The sequence below is a fragment of the Zea mays genome, chromosome 5 (genome assembly GCF_902167145.1).
Source record: "Zea mays cultivar B73 chromosome 5, Zm-B73-REFERENCE-NAM-5.0, whole genome shotgun sequence".
Taxonomy (NCBI): domain Eukaryota; kingdom Viridiplantae; phylum Streptophyta; class Magnoliopsida; order Poales; family Poaceae; genus Zea; species Zea mays.
This window is the reverse complement of record NC_050100.1, coordinates 187,762,871-187,779,668: the sequence shown is the minus strand read 5'-3', so window position 1 is coordinate 187,779,668 and position 16,798 is coordinate 187,762,871. Positions and strand designations below refer to the sequence as shown.

The window sequence follows — 16,798 nt, the reverse complement described above, 5'->3', positions numbered from 1 at the left end:
TCCCCAAAAGTCTTCTCTAAATCTATTTTTTTGGGAAAAACACAAAAACATGTCTCCAACAGTTCCCCTAAAGCGCCCCCAACTTTTTCATAACCCTTAAAACTCCCTCATTTGTAGCTACAAATGAGGGGTTTTTTGGGCTCCCCAGAAACAAATTGCTGCTTTAAGAGATCTGTTGGAGAAAGGATTAAAATTTACCTTCACTTATTATTTAGATGTCCCTTAAAACTGATTTTGAGGAGTCGTTTTATGGAGAGCTCTTGGAGATGCTCTAAGAAGGGGTATTAGTATTGGTTGGAACCACCAATTAATATAAGCTACTGATCTCACGATCACATATTACTGTCGGTTGATGGCATAAATCGGTATTATTAAGACTGACTCCAACAGAGCAGCTAAATAGACATGCAAAGCTAAAATAGCTGCCCACAAGCTACTGTAGCAGTACAAAACATCTTTCAACAGGACAGCCAAACGAGCCAGGCAGAAAGGATGGAAAGAGAGAGGAAAGCCATAATAGCTTATATTGTGGATGGCATCCATTTCCTTTTTCTGTGTCTGAGAACATGACCCCACCATCTGCTTTATTTGTTGGACTATACTACCGCTGCCTTTTTGCCTGTGCTGTTGAAAGCGTGTGTCATATGCCTGGACAGGCAAACCAGAGACGCTAGCCAAAGGCTTGAATGGCTGCTCGATTTACATGGCCTCTATTGGAGTCAGTCTAAAGGGTATCCTTTTGTACTAGTATATGGTAAAACTGATACTTAGGTCTCCTTAATATCAATTTTTGTCACCAACAGGTGCAAAAAAACTATCTAGAGTTAAAGTAAAATAAAGCCATCTTCTTTCTAGTCATAAATAGCTTTATAGTGGAGTGATAAGGAGCTAATGCATGAAGTCGTAGGTATTGGGGTTGAATCCTACCATTGCATGAACACATATTTCATACGAAAATCGCGAGACTTTTGAGTTATGACACATGTGTGTGTATCTTAGACCATATACTTATTTTTCAATCTTTTGACGCTTTCGGATCATTTAGTACCGAGCCATAAAATCAGGACGAAAGAATAAGATCTTTAGTCCTGGTTCCATAGTACCAATTTAGGAATCCGGTATATATTTGGTTCCTAATCGATACTAAAGACCCTTTCTATTTTAGTGAGAGTAGAGAAAAAGGACATGGATTTGGCCGGCTTGGCACACGGCACGGCCAAGATGTGCGACCCTAGGCGAGCGTAGGCACTAGCGCACGGTTCGACCAGGGGACAATGTGGTACTGGCGGTCAGCCACAGCGCGACCACGCATGCCTAGGGCCGAGCCAAGGCAACGACACACACTAGGAAAGGGTCATAGGCGTAAGGCCCTCTTTATTTCTTCTGGATTTCACCTCAGAATTATTCTAGCTAATCAAAGCTTATATAAATTACACAAACAATCTAGCTAGGAATTATACAGGGCACGGTTGCAAAGTAACCGAACGCGCCCTTCAAGATATTTGTCATAGTGGATGCCTCCCGTTCTCTACCCTTTTTTGCTGAAACATGTGCTTGGACAACTATTAGTACATTTTGCTTTAGCTGTATTAAGTATACATTTTTTAAGATAATTGTTATTTCCTTCCAATTTTGTGTCCGTAGCAACATTCATAAATTGGAACGGCAAACAACTCCGTAATCTAGCCTGAAATACAAAATTGCGTTGGAATGTCATTTTTTTGGCAAAAGATGGGTTTAGAATAAATCAAGGGTGACCTTGTAGCTGTAGGGGATGCCATACAAACATAGTGTCCACGCCCTTGTGTCCCTTGTATCAACATCATGTGGTTTAAATTAGAAGTTTGCACGGTTGCACGGAGGGTTGGTTTGCACCAGATACGTTCCCAACATAATAGGGCTTTAGTTTTATACAAATAAAAAAATTGCTAAACAGACTACAATCACAACCACTTCCTCCAGCCTGAAACATAAATTGAGATAAAAATGCTTGGACTCTCGTATACCTATGACCGGATCTACCTGTAGCCGGTGGCGTGGTCGTTTAGGTCATGCGTACTTATGCCCCACGTGTACATAGATATACTCCTGATTTACAATCTATCAGTTATGTCACAACATTTTTCCATAATATAATCTTTCCAGCGGATTACATCACCATTCACTTAATCGGGAAAACATAGAAGCATCAATTAGGTTGGAAGCATCCAGTTTTTAAAAAAACTAGTTTATTGAAATTGAGGTGAGTCGTCTAAATGGCTGCTGTATTCAGGACATTGCTCCTAAGGTAGCTGCTAAAGTTGATAAGAAGACCCTTTCCTCTAGAAGGTGGCTCAAGGTCTTGACAACAGATTGTGGGTGAGGAACATTATTCCCCCCTTTCTTTACTAGGGATGCAGCAGTACCTTCTTCTCTAAAATTCTTTGGAAGAGGTTGTGTTGACCCAGGATGATTATCAGCATGTGTGGAGGCACGAGGCTTCTTATCGGTTTTCATCTAAATCCTATTACAAGTCCTATTCACAGGATCCATCCCTTTTGAGCCTTGGAAGAAGCTATGGAAAAGTTGGGCCCCTCCTAAATGTAAGACCTTACTATGGCTGGCTACGAGGAATAAATGTTGGACAGCTGATACTTTGGCAAAAAGAGGCCTCCCACATCTGGAAGCTTGCCCTCTTTGTGACCAGGAGCAAGAAATAGTCCAACATCTCTTACCTCCGTGTCTTTGCTCGACAATTTTGGTACAACCTCCTTTCTCCTTTCGATCTTGGTCACCTCTCCCCTGGTGTAGAGGATATCGCTTTTGCTGACCGATGGAGAAGAGTTTGCAACCGAGTGTATAAAAACAAGAAGAAAGGCTTTAATAGTGCCATTATTCTAGGTGCTTGGTATTTATGTTTGCAATGTAACTAGGTGGTTTTTTAGGGTGATTCTCCCTCCATTGGCAAGGTGCAAAGAAGTTTCTTAGATGAGTTGGCGTGTTGGGTGGTAGCTGGAGCCAAACAACTCGGAAGCTTGCGCGTAGTCGAAGCCCTCAGTGTGGTCGAAGAAAATTATATAAAGTAATGATCATGTAATAGTTTCTAAGTGTCTAAGTGTGTGTTCCTCTGGGGAGTACTGCATAGCAAGGGTTTACCCTTTCATATAAGATCTCTATTTTCTCTCTCTAATATATAAAGATAAAGATGCGCAGCTCTCCTGCGCGTTTAAGAAAAAAACATATCGATTTATAACTTAGTTTATAGAAATTAGATTCTTAGTTTCTTAAAAACCAAGAAGCTCGCATCTCCTAGCTAAAAGATAAAAACTGGTTTTTTCAAAACTAGATTGATTTCAAACAAGACCTTAGTCATTACAAGTTTGATTGTCCGGCCACAATCCACAGAATATTAGCATCAGGGATGAGCTTAAAAGCAAGATCGTTAGCAAGGCTCCAGCTAAGTCGATGGACATTTAGGGTTTGTTTGAATAGCAAAAGCATTTTAGCCTCTCCAATCCTATTTGGTATCCTTGCTCCCAAACAAGCGAGAAGATGTATGTTATCGGAGCCCTTGGACAAGAACGGAAGGTATTCCTTACAGCTGCTATGTGGTATGACCAACTCTAATCAGTATTAAGAAGGGGCCGCAGGGTAATATTTACACCAAAAGTCCTCTTCACACTTCAGAACTCTATCGGTTGTCGATCACGTTCTCCAGCTCCTGCACACAATCAGAAATTCAGAATCATCACCAAAACAGATAAAGACAACTATTATGTACCTAGATGAACAATTAACGAGTAGTTTAGTTCAAATTATATGAAAACTGGATAATGAAACCAAACAAATGGTGAGATTGGCAAACCTACATTTAATACAGAGCAACCAAGGACAATGGAACAGTGTCACGACTGTCAAAAGAATCTACTGGGGCAGCATTTGTTGAAGAGAACACTTTGTACAGTTCAGCCAGCAGGCGATCACCCCTAGAAAACCAGAAGTTGCTGGCTGGCGAATGTCATTTTCTCTTCTTTGTAATGACCTCAAGAACTCCTCTGAGCTCAGGTTACCATCGCAGTTAGCATCAAATACATGGAAAATTATGTCCACTACTTTGTCAGTCAAGTCCACTCCACAAACCTATAAAGCAAACAGTATGAAATTGATAAGAAAACAGATCTAATATTTGTGAATAACTGGAGCATGTAAGCTATAAACAAATCGGCTAGCTAGCAGCCTAGGGCAGAACTGTACATAATGAAAGAAATGTGAAACCCAGTGCTTCTAAAGAAACCTGGAAGAATGTATTTCAATTGGTAATAGCTAATTCAAACTACTCAGGGCAGGTGTAGAAGACCATACATGTGATGCAGCACGTTTTAGATCCTGCTTCGTCAACAAACCATTTACTTTGCCATAGCTGAAGATAGCCATTGCAAATGGTTCCAACCTTCTTCGAAGATCAGCAAATGCCTTGAACTCCTGAAATTATAGATTCTAATTTGAAATGGAACAAATGGTGAACCCAAGAACACTGATGATTGATGAGGGATAGTCCAACCTCAAAGGTAATGCGCAGATCCTTGAGGTCAAGATTGTCATCCAAATCATCAACTCTATCCAATAACTTGTCTATGTGATTCATATCAGCAGAAGCAACCATAGATAACGCAAAGTCCTTTGCAGATATTGTGTTCGATGATTTCAAATCGTAGTGACTGAACTCCAAGCGGACAATCTGCAGAAGATTCAACCAGGAAAAAAACACGAGTTAAAAATTTCTTGTGAATGGACTAAGCAGTAAGCACAATGAGAGAGGGGGGTATACAACTTAGGCTACTTGTGCTAAGAAAAAGTTTCATGCTTTCACCGAATCATTTAACAAGGATTATTAACATTTATTTTATGATGGTAACCCACGTGCTGGTCAAGAGTAATGCATTGGAAATAATCACTAATCTACATCAATACAAAATGAGATGCACTTGTATAGTAAAATCATTGAACTTTGACCTTATCAAAGTTCAGTTTCTCCAGTACAAACACACTATATAGTTTCAAAACAAGGAAACTCAACCACAATTTGTGCATTCAAAATCTGGAATGAATTGGAATTTGGTAGTACAAGCTTGTCCCTAATTTTTCTACATTCCAGAATTTGCAGTCTTTTCCATGTATAGATAATTTGTTTCCGATTCTCCACAAATTGCTTCTTTATAGAAAGTATATAAAACCAAATACAACTCTATACATATTAATCAGCAAACTTACATATAGCATAGTCATGCTCATCAACATTTTCTAGAAAACAGAACTCTTTGTGACACACAATCTTCCTTTATGATGAAATGAACGGAGTGTTTGGAAATCTTAAGAAATAAAGAAGCAAATTATCCCAAAATATACTTGATTGATACAAACTCATTATTTGGCTTACACTATGTCTCCCAAGAGTTATAACAATAGAAACATTATCTAGATTGATAATATATTAACAAACAAAAAATGAAAAAGAAAAAAAAATCACCTCATCATGCAATTGTTTCAAAAAACTAGAGAACTTATCATAGTGTAGATGTTCATTCCCATCCTTGCCAAAGAAGTACTCGACGAGTCCACCATTTTCCACTGGCTGACCAACCTTACGCCCAAAGCGTAAACCATCCCTGTGGGCAGCTCCTTGTCTATTATAGGATCGCATCAGTGTCATCACCTTCCTAAACTCATCTTTGTCAATTTCCCTGTGATGAAGACATAGTAGCAAGTGAGAACAAAGAATATACAAATAAACAGCATGTCAAATTTAATCGTACCCTTAAGAACGCCTGAGATTGGACATGCTCAAAATGCAGGTTTTTTCTGGATGACAAACTGTACATGAATTGTCAAATGTAAACATAGGCATGCAGCATAAAAGAGTTTAAAAAGGTGGTAGACCGAGTGTCGAAGGCTCACACATGAGTAGGCTGTAGGGTCTAGAGAAGGGATAAATGAGGGAAATCGGAGAGGTGACCTTCTGTAAAGCCCATACCAAAATGTAAATAAGATGATTTTAATAGATTCAAAAAGAAAAAGGTCAGAGTTTAAAACTTTAAATGGACCAAACCATGCAGAAATCAGAACTAACAATGCCGGACATTTGTTTTACTCTGTCTGATTTTCTTCCAGAACTATGACATTCACAGTTTTTAATTGATATACTTGCTCTGTAAAGGGTAAAGACATGCATTGGTTAACTGTTCCATTGCAACAACTCACGTATAACCTGGATGCCTTAGTTAAAATGGATATTAGATTTTCTATGAAATATTGCGGTAAAAAAACTGGGTGTAGGGTGGAGGGTTTGGAGGTTTTATCTTTGTTAATATCTGGTGCTTCCTTTGAATCCATGAAGGTGGCATTTTACCAGTGGGGGGACACATCAGGAGTTCTATATACCAAATGTTATCAAGTGCCATCAAAAGAAACATGGGATTGTAGTTTCCCCGGATATCATTAAGTGTGGAAGATCGTTCATAGGACCATAGTCATCTGACACCAGTATGTCCAAACAATATATGACTAGTAAAAAAAATCCAAAGTCCAAACAAAAATATGTAAGTGAGCATGCTTGCAACAATTAAATGGTTCAGATCTAATTAAATTAAAATAAGGAAAGAGGGAACAAATGCTGAGATGAACAAAGAAGCTCTAGAGAATATGAATATGAATGGGTCCAGTAGCTGGAAGATAACATACCCATTGTGGTCAAGGTCAAACATCTTGAAAGCCACATTGAAACTTGATTCAGGGATGCTAAGTAATGTTACAAAGAAGATATACCTGCATGAGGCAACATTAGAAATTGATAATAACATATGGCCTACGGGAATCAAGAAAATAGTAGAGTACAGGAAGCTATGTAACACTAATAGCATAATGATACTGATACCCTGTTATCTAGATAACTAGATGTGTCAGTGTCATTGCATAAAGATACTTGACAGAACAGAGAGAAATTGCCAATATGTTGCGGATATAGTATATGGCGAGTCGTATATGGCAGAGCAAACGGGAAACAATCGTTTTGGTTGAAGTCACAACCCACTTACTCGGCAAAGGAGATGACTCCATCAGCATTTGTATCGAATAACATGAAAAAGTCAGACGGGGCACATTGTAGCTCGCCAGGGTGGCGCTCCCCCCTCAATCTCCCTTCCCTGACAATTTTGGACTCTGATGGGGGGAAAATGGGAACGACTGCCCTCATCAGGTCCGTAGGTAACATGTGCATCTCACCTTCCGGGCTGTGGACGGATGCGAAGTACTCAAAGATCTAGCAGAAGAAGCACAAGAATTTGAATCGGAAGATACCGAGCCATATGACGTAGAATGGTTATTCTGAATACGGAATGACACGTTACCTTCTCTGGAGGGCTGCGCGTCCTAATCCTTTTCTCGTACTTGAAGAACACCCTTCGGCGATATGAATCTACAAGACGATCGTAACCAAATTACCATGCCGTTTGTATCAACTATGACCAAATTTAACTTAAACGCTCGTCAAACGAGAAGAACGCTGATGGCGACTCGGTGAAAAAAATAAACACTACCATTTTACGTGCAAATGCAACGATAGCCACAAATCCACTGGCTCATTGTATCTACACAAAAAGTAACGCAGACGAGCTAGTTCATTGCATAGCGCTACATACTCAACCAAGGGAGCTCACCTCCGAACAGGAACCTGCCCTCCCGCTCCCCGGTGGCTCCGACACCGCCGACAGCAGCGGGGAAGGCAATGTTGCCTCCGCCGCCTGCGGTGGCGGCATCCTCCGCCTGGCCGGAATCCGCCAGCGAGTGCGGGTTCGACGACAGCAGCCAGATCCCCAGCCCCGAGCTGGCGGTCACCGCGGCCGCGGCCTCAGCAACGGCTGCGGAGAAGGGGCGGGCACGGGCGCGGGCGCGGGAGGACCCGAGCCGCTCGACAGCGGATCGGAGACGGGCTAAACCGGCGGCCATGGATGTCGGGGGCTAGCGGCTTCGATTCGCCGAGGACGGGAGGAAGGAGGGAAGCGGCAACGCGGGGACGCACACGCACACGCACGGCACGGAATGCGAGGGAGGGAAGGGAGAGGCGATTCGCTGGCCACCTTTGTTGGGCTTCACTTTTCTCGGTGCCGTGAAGACAAGACAACCGGCCGAGGCCCTCCCCAGCTTTGTAGCACTGGGCAGTATATGCATGCGAAAAAAATGTTCTTTTTCAATTTCCTTTATTTACTCAAAAAAGCGGTCCGTATATGACAGTGGCAGTAACATTTTTTCTTTTGATGCTGTGTGGGAGGAGTTTATCCACTTTTTTTATTCGGAACGCTATATTTAAAAATTTAAATAAAAATGCTTACCTGTAGTGGTGTAAGGCTATCCAGCAGACTCTTTATTCTGCTTTCTATCTCACTCTTTGTTTCAAACTCCATCTTACGCAAACAGTACACAATATAAAACATTACTTTACATGGTCGTTTGCACGGCCTACTGAATAGCCTAAAGCTCTAGTATGTAACTAACATGTAAAAAGAGCATCAAAGAGTAAAAGGTCAAGTAAACTCTCAAAATAAAAGAACTAAAACACATCTAACTCGCATACACATGAAAGCAAGTACGAATGTACAAGGGCACGAACAACTCTGACATTATGGTGCGACTTTTTTAAGTAAAAGACATAGCTAAGATACATATAGATACAATAGGATGTTTATCTTATATTTTATTTAATAAAAATATTGAAACATGACTCGTTTATGTGGCTTGTCCTAGTGAAGCTGTGTATTAGGCTTAGAAATCTTAGTCACGAGTTTGTCTTGATGAAGACATGATTTCTTTGTTTTTTCAATACTTAATCCTCTAGACACATCTCAAGACACGATGCATTAATATACATTGTACATGTTCAAATAAGACGACGTAGATAGATTGCAAAATATGACATGTCAGATATGACGTGTAAGGAAGAGAGGGGAGAAAACATGCTACTCACCAGTAGCCACCTGAAAGCATACTGTTCACGGATTGTAAGACGGTTTGTGCGAGAAAAAAGTGGACCCATAATTAAATGTATACATTATATCATTAAAGAGTTATTATACATACCACTATATAATCCACCAGTTTAAACTTTGCAAAAATCACCCAAATCAAATCAGCTCACACACATAGCCTCCACTAAATCCACCAAACAAATTACACATAAATTTAACACACCATCAAAACCAACGATTCATATCGCTAAATAACCTCATCTCTCTTACTCACTCAAATCAAATGAGCAATATTTGGATCATCCATCATTACTCGTCTATCTCCAACCCTCGCAATCCTAGCCTTCCCTCTCCCCCTTGTCCCCGCCGCCTCCTCCCCTCACTCGCATCGTCGTTGTTGTCACCGTCAACCTCTCCCCTTACACTTCCAGTGCCACCGTCAACCCCTTCCCTCCCCTTCGGGATCGTAGCATTAGCACGAGCTATATGTTAGTATAAGTAAACTTTTAGTTGGCTATATATAACATGACAACATATCCGGTACTGATATCTAGCGTGTTCTGATCGGTGCTCATCAGACACGCCCGATGAGTATAACGCTCAATGGCACACTTGTAGACCTCTCTTAGTGTCATGCTTGTTATCATATTCGGCGTCTCACAAGACACGTCCCATGAGTACACTACCTCTCACACAAGTCTACAACCCCCTTTGAGTGACATATCCGGTGATATGTCTGGTGCCTCATCGAACATGTTCGGTGAGTGTAGAAGCTATCAGACCAGTCTGCAACTCTCTCTATATGACATGTCCAGTGCACCACATCTAGTGCACAATGAATACACCAATGCTCTCTCTCTCTCTTAAATAGGGTAAGTTCGTGTTTGGTGCAACCGCAGCACCGTCAGGATGTCTATTCAAACACTCTAGGTTATATATGATATCAAAATTGTCTTGGGTTTATAGTAAACATTACCGTGGAGATATCTAGTACTAAATTCTTCAAGTGTGCATCATCACTCATCACTAGACTTTACCTAGGTCAAGCTACTCATTGATGCCTTGCTTTATAGTACAACCAGGAAGATTCTATCGCTAATCTATATATGTTCATCAATTTCATTGATACTTATAATTAGCAGATTCTTAACCTCTTCTCGATCATCCTTTAAAATCGAAAATGAATAACTTAGATAAGGAATAAAATCCATATACTTTAAATCAATCAACATTATCATGATCTACCTTATATTACCTCTATAAAATATATATTAGCCATAATAATCTAGCAATGTCGTTAATATAACTAAAACGTAAATGCTTTCGCGTGTAAAAACATCTTTTGTTTGTTGCGATTACGTAGGTTCTTGTCAGACGGCAGCAGATCTGCTGCATCTAGAAGGACTGGATCTGAATGAACAAGATGTGAACGTACAAGAAATCCAGAGGACCGCCCTTCTCCAATGCAGAGTACGTGTCTAGCTATAAACCGGCCAAGGCCACCAAAGGCCGATACAGTGACGCGCTGCTGGGTCTCCGACGCACATCTCGAGTCCGAAGACGCCAACAGGTGTGTTCCCTCCATGGACAGGGACACGCCCGGGGAGCAAGGAGCTGCAACGACAGGCTAAGGTCATAGCCAGGTGGACGGTAATGTTTGCAGAGTAATGAGATATGAAAATGAGTAACTGATAGTCTAAGACTATAATCCAACAGATCAGGTATATATCCATAGAAAATATTGTTTGTGCTGCATGCTACGGCGATGTTTATAGAGTGAAATTTGGGGTAAGAGATGGAGATGAGTGAAGTGCTAAGGCGATGTCGCGGTCTTGCATTAGCGTTTCAGCATCGGTGGCCGGGGCAAAGAAAGGATCGCACTGGATTATGGAGTGACGCGGATATTCTGGAGTACTCCGGAGTGCTCTGGTGCAGTGGTGCATACGTGACTTCGCCATGTGAAACTGGTCTCTCTTTTGAGGAATCCGTTTAGGTCCACATAAGTTCACGGCTAATATATACTACGTACGACTTTTATCGCGGAATATAAGTAACCTAAGTTTGTGCTAGGTTAAACTATACCAAATTTAAATAAATTTATAAGGAAAAGCGTTAACATCTACGTACCATATCAAGGAGACATATTATGGAATTCCTTTTAATAAAGCGTGGAGGGAATCTGGTAGGTAGAGGTGTCCACGTCTGCAAAATTTCTCTCAATCGTTTGATTTGTCGTGTACGTCCAAGATGCAGCACGTGAATATGAGATTCCCCAGACCCTGGGATGCTTCCAGACAAGGCTGCCAGGTTCCCAGTCAAACGGAAAAAATGGTGGCCTGCTGGCCACACCACGGGACGCTTCCACATAAGGCTGCCAGTTCCCAGTCAAAAGGAAAAAAAGGTTGGCCCGCTAGCTTCTCTGTGGGCGCCTGGGCGGAGATCTGGAAAGCGAAGCCTACTGCACGCCGCTGCTCCTCCTTCCCCGCGAGTGTCCGCTCCGTCGCCGGCAACTACGATCTCGTTTCTGGTGCGTACCTCACAATCCATCCTTCTCCATGTGTTTACGCTGTTCACTGCGTCATACGATTCTTCCAACAACAGATCGCGCCGCATTCCCCATCAGCAACTGTACTGTTACTGACGGCCGCCGTGTGGTGTTCCCGACGTGTGCTACCATCTCCAGTACACCCAATCCTCAACGTGCCGACGATCCCCGCAGGTACGGAGACTTCTCTGGCTATGTGTTCTTCGTGCTAGGTTTTGTCTTTTGCATCTCATTCTGGTTCCATTGAACACGGCTAGATATTAGGGCTTCGATGTTAGGTTTTTGGTTGTAACTTCCTCCTCCGTGCAAGGGTGATTAGAGCTTACCTCCAGCTTCGCTCACTTCGACTCCATTTTTTTTTATTCAACGATTTTTTTTTTATTTCCTAATATTTACCAAATGTTGGATTGCTATTCAAGGTTATCTACATTTCTCATCAAACTACCTACTACGACTCATACGAATATCTTATTAAAAGGAATATCAGACTCCTCAGCTTACATATGTGAATCCAACTTTGTTCATTATTATCTCTGAATACTCACTTACTATTCAACACCATCAGCAACTTACTATTCAACACCATCAGCAGGTGATTTGGATAGTGCGCATATTTTGTCACCAACGGGACCAATACATCTGGGACCAATACATCTGATATTGTAAGTTTCTCCTATACATATAGTACATTGTACATATTCGAAATACTTCTCTATATACGTTCAATGATCCTTAACCTGCATCATGCATTCTTATAATAAATACATAAGTACATAAACAAATGTACATGTACACAGAATACATATAGTGACTAAGTACATGTGTACAGTCATATATATACACAGATATTATATACTGTGGCTACAGATATGCATATAATATATAGACGCGCTTACATATATGCGCTCAGATCAATACATATCCAAAACAAGATTACCTTTCTTAACTCTAACCTTCTTAAGTCCTACAAATCCAGATATATATACATTCATACTTATGTGTTTCTCTTTCTTGACTCTAACCTTCTCAAGTGTTCTTGATTTCATGTAAACTAAAAAATAAAGGAAAAAACATGTAAGAAAACACAACATGCCATTTTCATCATCCGGTCCACCTAGCAATGATGTAAGGCCGATTCCATATCTTGATGAATGTGATGCCCCAAGAAGAAAAAGAAGGCACAGTAAGTCTTTTCACTCAGTATATAAAAGGCTATAAGTCTCACCAAAATACATACACACTATTTAGCTTGGCGCCTAAATAAAAACAAGAAAGCTCATGGACTCTTTTTTCCTTATAAAAGGCGCTTCTGCCATCTATAATCCTCCTAATATAACTGCCACTCAAGCAAGGGCAACAAGACGACATCTTCTAAATTAGAGTCGAATTGCTAGAAAAGGTAAGTTCCACGTCAAAATTATTTATGTTCCAATTATAGCATATTACGACCTATTCTAATCATAAAAGCCAAAAACAATAGGGTTGGCAGCTAAAACATTGACGAATTTCCATACTGGACAGTTCACAACCGAATATGTGGAAGCATTAAAAGGTATGCACATAATCTCTCTCAAATGTCAGAGCGAATAAAGTTACTACTTCTAAAAAAATTAAAAAATATAACTAATACACAATCATTTCACTGCACAGCCTCATACCCAAATAGGTCATACTACGGAACACTAGATTACGAATGCTCTTATTGTCATGCTGTGTTCTGGTATGCTGAAAGGGTCAGGAGTAATCAACAGGATTCATCTATCAGATACAACAACTGCTGCAAAGGTGGAAAAATCAGCATTCCTCCCTTCAAGCCTCGACCTGAGCCTTTAGCATCTCTTGCAAGATTTGATGATGATGCCACATCGAGAAAATTCATTCGCAATATTAGACAGTACAATTGTCTGTTTGCTTTTACATCAATGGGAGCACAAATAGATAACTCTGTCAATGATGGTCGTGGTCCACCTCTTTTTAAAATTTGTGGCCAAGTTCACCATCGTATTGGAACTTTGTTACCAGACAATGGATCTCCTCCAAGGTTCATTCAATTGTATATTTACGACACCACAAACGAAGTCCAAAACAGAATAAATGCTTTAGACAGTGGTGACAGAACCCAAGACAATTTCGATCCTGTAATAATAAGAAATTTAATTAAAATGCTTGATGATCATAACCCATTCGTGAAGAAATTCAGAATGGCAAGAGATCGTTTGGCGGATAATCCGAATGAAGAATTCACTATCAGACTTATCGGAGCAAAGGAAGGTGATCCTATCCAATATAACTTGCCAACAACAGATGAATTAGCTATGCTGGTTGTCAGAGATTTCACATTAGACACATTCAAACGTGATATTATTATTGAGACTCAGAACAAAGAGCTAAAGCGAATATCTTCACTACACCCAGCATATATGGCTCTACAATACCCACTGCTTTTTCCCTTTGGCGAGAGAGGTTTCCAGGTTGGAGTTTTGTACAATGGTGCCACATCCAGCGGACAAAATGCACGAAAACATTTAACTATGCAAGAATATTATTGCTACCAGTTCCATTATAGAAAAAATCAACCAAATCCTTATTTGTGTTATGCAATGTTATCAAGTCAAGCCAAAGTAGATGCTAAAGCATGTATTGATGAAAATAGACTCAACTATATAATCAATAATCAAAAGAATCTACGGATGGAAAGCATTCAAGGTATCACAGATGCAGTTAGTCGTGGATGCATCAGCGGTGAAGAGATGGAAAAAACTATAATATTACCAGCATCACACACAGGAGGTAGACGCTACATGATCCAAAATTATCATGACGACATTGCTATTTGTCGAGTTCATGGACCACCAGATTTTTTCCTCACGTTCACATGCAATCCAAATTGGCAAGAGATACTTGAAAGTCTATCTTAGCCTGGTCAAACCCCTTCGGAAAGATCTGACATCATTGTTCGTGTTTACCATATGAAACTCAATGAGTTATTACATCATATAAGAAATGGATCAATTTTTGGTCCATGTACCGCAGGTACACTAACATTGCTATCTCACATTGCATACTTTTTATGTACATCATTCACATTCATGTATTTTAAGTTATCCTAACACATGTTCCAATATTTTTTTACAATTTTATACACAACTGAATTTCAAAAACGAGGTCTTCCTCATTCACATATTATATTTTGGGTCTCCACTGACACTACGCAACCAACACCTGCTCTAATAGACTCATTCATCAACGCTGAAATACCAGACCCGCTGGTTGATCCTCTAGCTTATTGCTTAGTTGCAGAGCACATGATACATGGTCCTTGTGGTTCATTGAATCCACACTCTCCTTGCATGAAGAACGGCAAATCCTCAAAGAACTATCCAAAGCAATTCTGTGAAATAACCACTTTGGACAATCAAGGGTTTGTCACATATAAACGACCAAACAATGGTCGATATATCATTAAGTCAGGTAATAAGCTTGACAATAGATGGGTTGTTCCATACGAAAAGGCTTTATTGAAAATCTACCAAGCTCATATTAATATTGAATGGTGCAACAAAACCATCTTCATAAAATATCTCTTCAAATATGTCACAAAAGGGCCAGATTGCAGCAAAGCATATTTACAGAAACTAAGAAATGGCGAAGAAGCTCCATATGACGAAGCAACGGATGCAAAGAATGAAGTAAAAGAATATCTGGATAGTCGTTATCTTCGTGACAAAGATTCTGCATGGCGTATATTAGGGTATGAAATTCACAGACACTACCCTGCAGTTGAAAGAATGCCTGTTCATCTACCAAATGAGAACTACATCACCTACAATGCAACAGCTAACATGTCTGAAATATTATCAGAAAACTTCCTTAGAAAAACCATGTTGACAGAGTGGTTTACAACTAATGTACAAAATGAAAATGCACGTAATCTAACATACATTGATTTCCCATCAAAATGGCGATGGGACGACAAAACAAGGAGCTGGAAAACTAGAGAACAAAGAGAAGGCAAAATAGGCCGTATATACTACGTCCATCCATCCGCAGGCGAAAAATACTACCTACGAATGTTGTTGCTCACTGTTAAGGGTGCTACAAGTTATGAGGACCTCAAATCATACAACAACATACTACATCCAACTTTTAAAGAAGCATGTCGAGCACGTGGTCTACTAAATGATGATAACGAATGGTATGAAGCTTTTGATGAGGCTGCTAAATGGGCTACTTCAGATCAACTACGTCAACTCTTTGTTACCATGTTGCTCTATTGTGAAGTGGGTGATGAACACACATTTTTTGAAAAAGTCTGGAAGCTTCTAGCTGATGATATACAATACAATATGCGTAGGACATTACATCTTCCCACTTATCAAATGCCCGAAGATGAAATAAAGGACCAACTGCTAGACAATCTTACCATTCTATTTAATAGATGTGGAGCAAACATACATGACTACAATTTGCCCAGAAAAACTATCTTCACAGAACCTTGTTGTGGAAATCGACTGCTTGAAGAAGAATTATCGTACAACTTTGATGAACTATCACATCTATCCCATGTTCTATATTCCAGACTCAACAAAAATCAGCTCCATGCTTTTAACTCTATTATAGACACTGTCATTGCCAATAAACCTGGATTCTTCTTTGTGTCTGGATACGGAGGCACCGGAAAAACTTTCTTATGGAATGCTATCATCACACACCTACGAGCCAATAAAAAAATAGTACTAGCAGTTGCTTCCTCAGGTGTAGCATCCTTGCTTCTTCCAGGTGGCCGCACAACACATTCACGATTCAAGATACCATGCGATCTAGATGAATCTACTACTTGCAACATAAAAAGGGGAACAATGCTAGCTGAATTAATTGAATCAACTTCTCTAATAATATGGGATGAAGCTTTCATGACACACAGATGTGCATTTGAAGCTTTAGATCGCTCCCTCCGAGATTTGCTCTACTTAAATGCATCTGCATCTACCAATGCTCCTTTCGAAGGTAAAGTAATTGTCTTAGGAGGTGATCCAAAACAAATCTTGCCTGTTATAGAAGGTGGAGATCGTGCACAAATTGTTAATGCTGCAATAACAAACTCACCACTTTGGTCATCAATTGTTGTTCTTCACCTCACAGAAAATATGAGGCTAGCTTCAGCAGAATTAACAAATAAGGAAAGAACTCATATTGCTGAATTCAGCAAATGGATACTAGACATTGGTGATGGTAACATACCAGCTACAGCGAAACC

General features: G+C 40.2%; 1 protein-coding gene across 1 annotated transcript; it reads right to left on the bottom strand.

Annotated features, from left to right (window-relative positions):
- Window positions 1-3,307: 3,307 nt before the first annotated feature.
- On the bottom strand, window positions 3,308-8,172 carry LOC103627407 (calcium uptake protein, mitochondrial). The gene is made up of 9 exons (XM_008647699.3): window positions 7,692-8,172; window positions 7,383-7,450; window positions 7,071-7,294; window positions 6,718-6,801; window positions 5,507-5,720; window positions 4,541-4,717; window positions 4,342-4,461; window positions 3,849-4,119; window positions 3,308-3,700 (listed from the first exon to the last, which is right to left on the bottom strand). The coding sequence occupies exons 1-8, from the start codon at window positions 7,978-7,980 to the stop codon at window positions 3,904-3,906; spliced, it is 1,392 nt and encodes a 463-aa protein (XP_008645921.1). The 5' UTR covers window positions 7,981-8,172; the 3' UTR covers window positions 3,308-3,700; window positions 3,849-3,903.
- Between the last annotated feature and the right edge of the window lie 8,626 nt (window positions 8,173-16,798).

Coding starts and splice junctions, on each gene's coding strand:
- LOC103627407 (XM_008647699.3), bottom strand. CDS start 7,980: ATGGCCGCCGGTTTAGCCCGTCTCCGATCCGCTGTCGAGCGGCTCGGG. Junction 7,451..7,691: donor GGGCAGGTTCCTGTTCGGAG/GTGAGCTCCCTT, acceptor ATCGTCTTGTAG/ATTCATATCGCCGAAGGGTG. Junction 7,295..7,382: donor CGCGCAGCCCTCCAGAGAAG/GTAACGTGTCAT, acceptor TTCTTCTGCTAG/ATCTTTGAGTACTTCGCATC.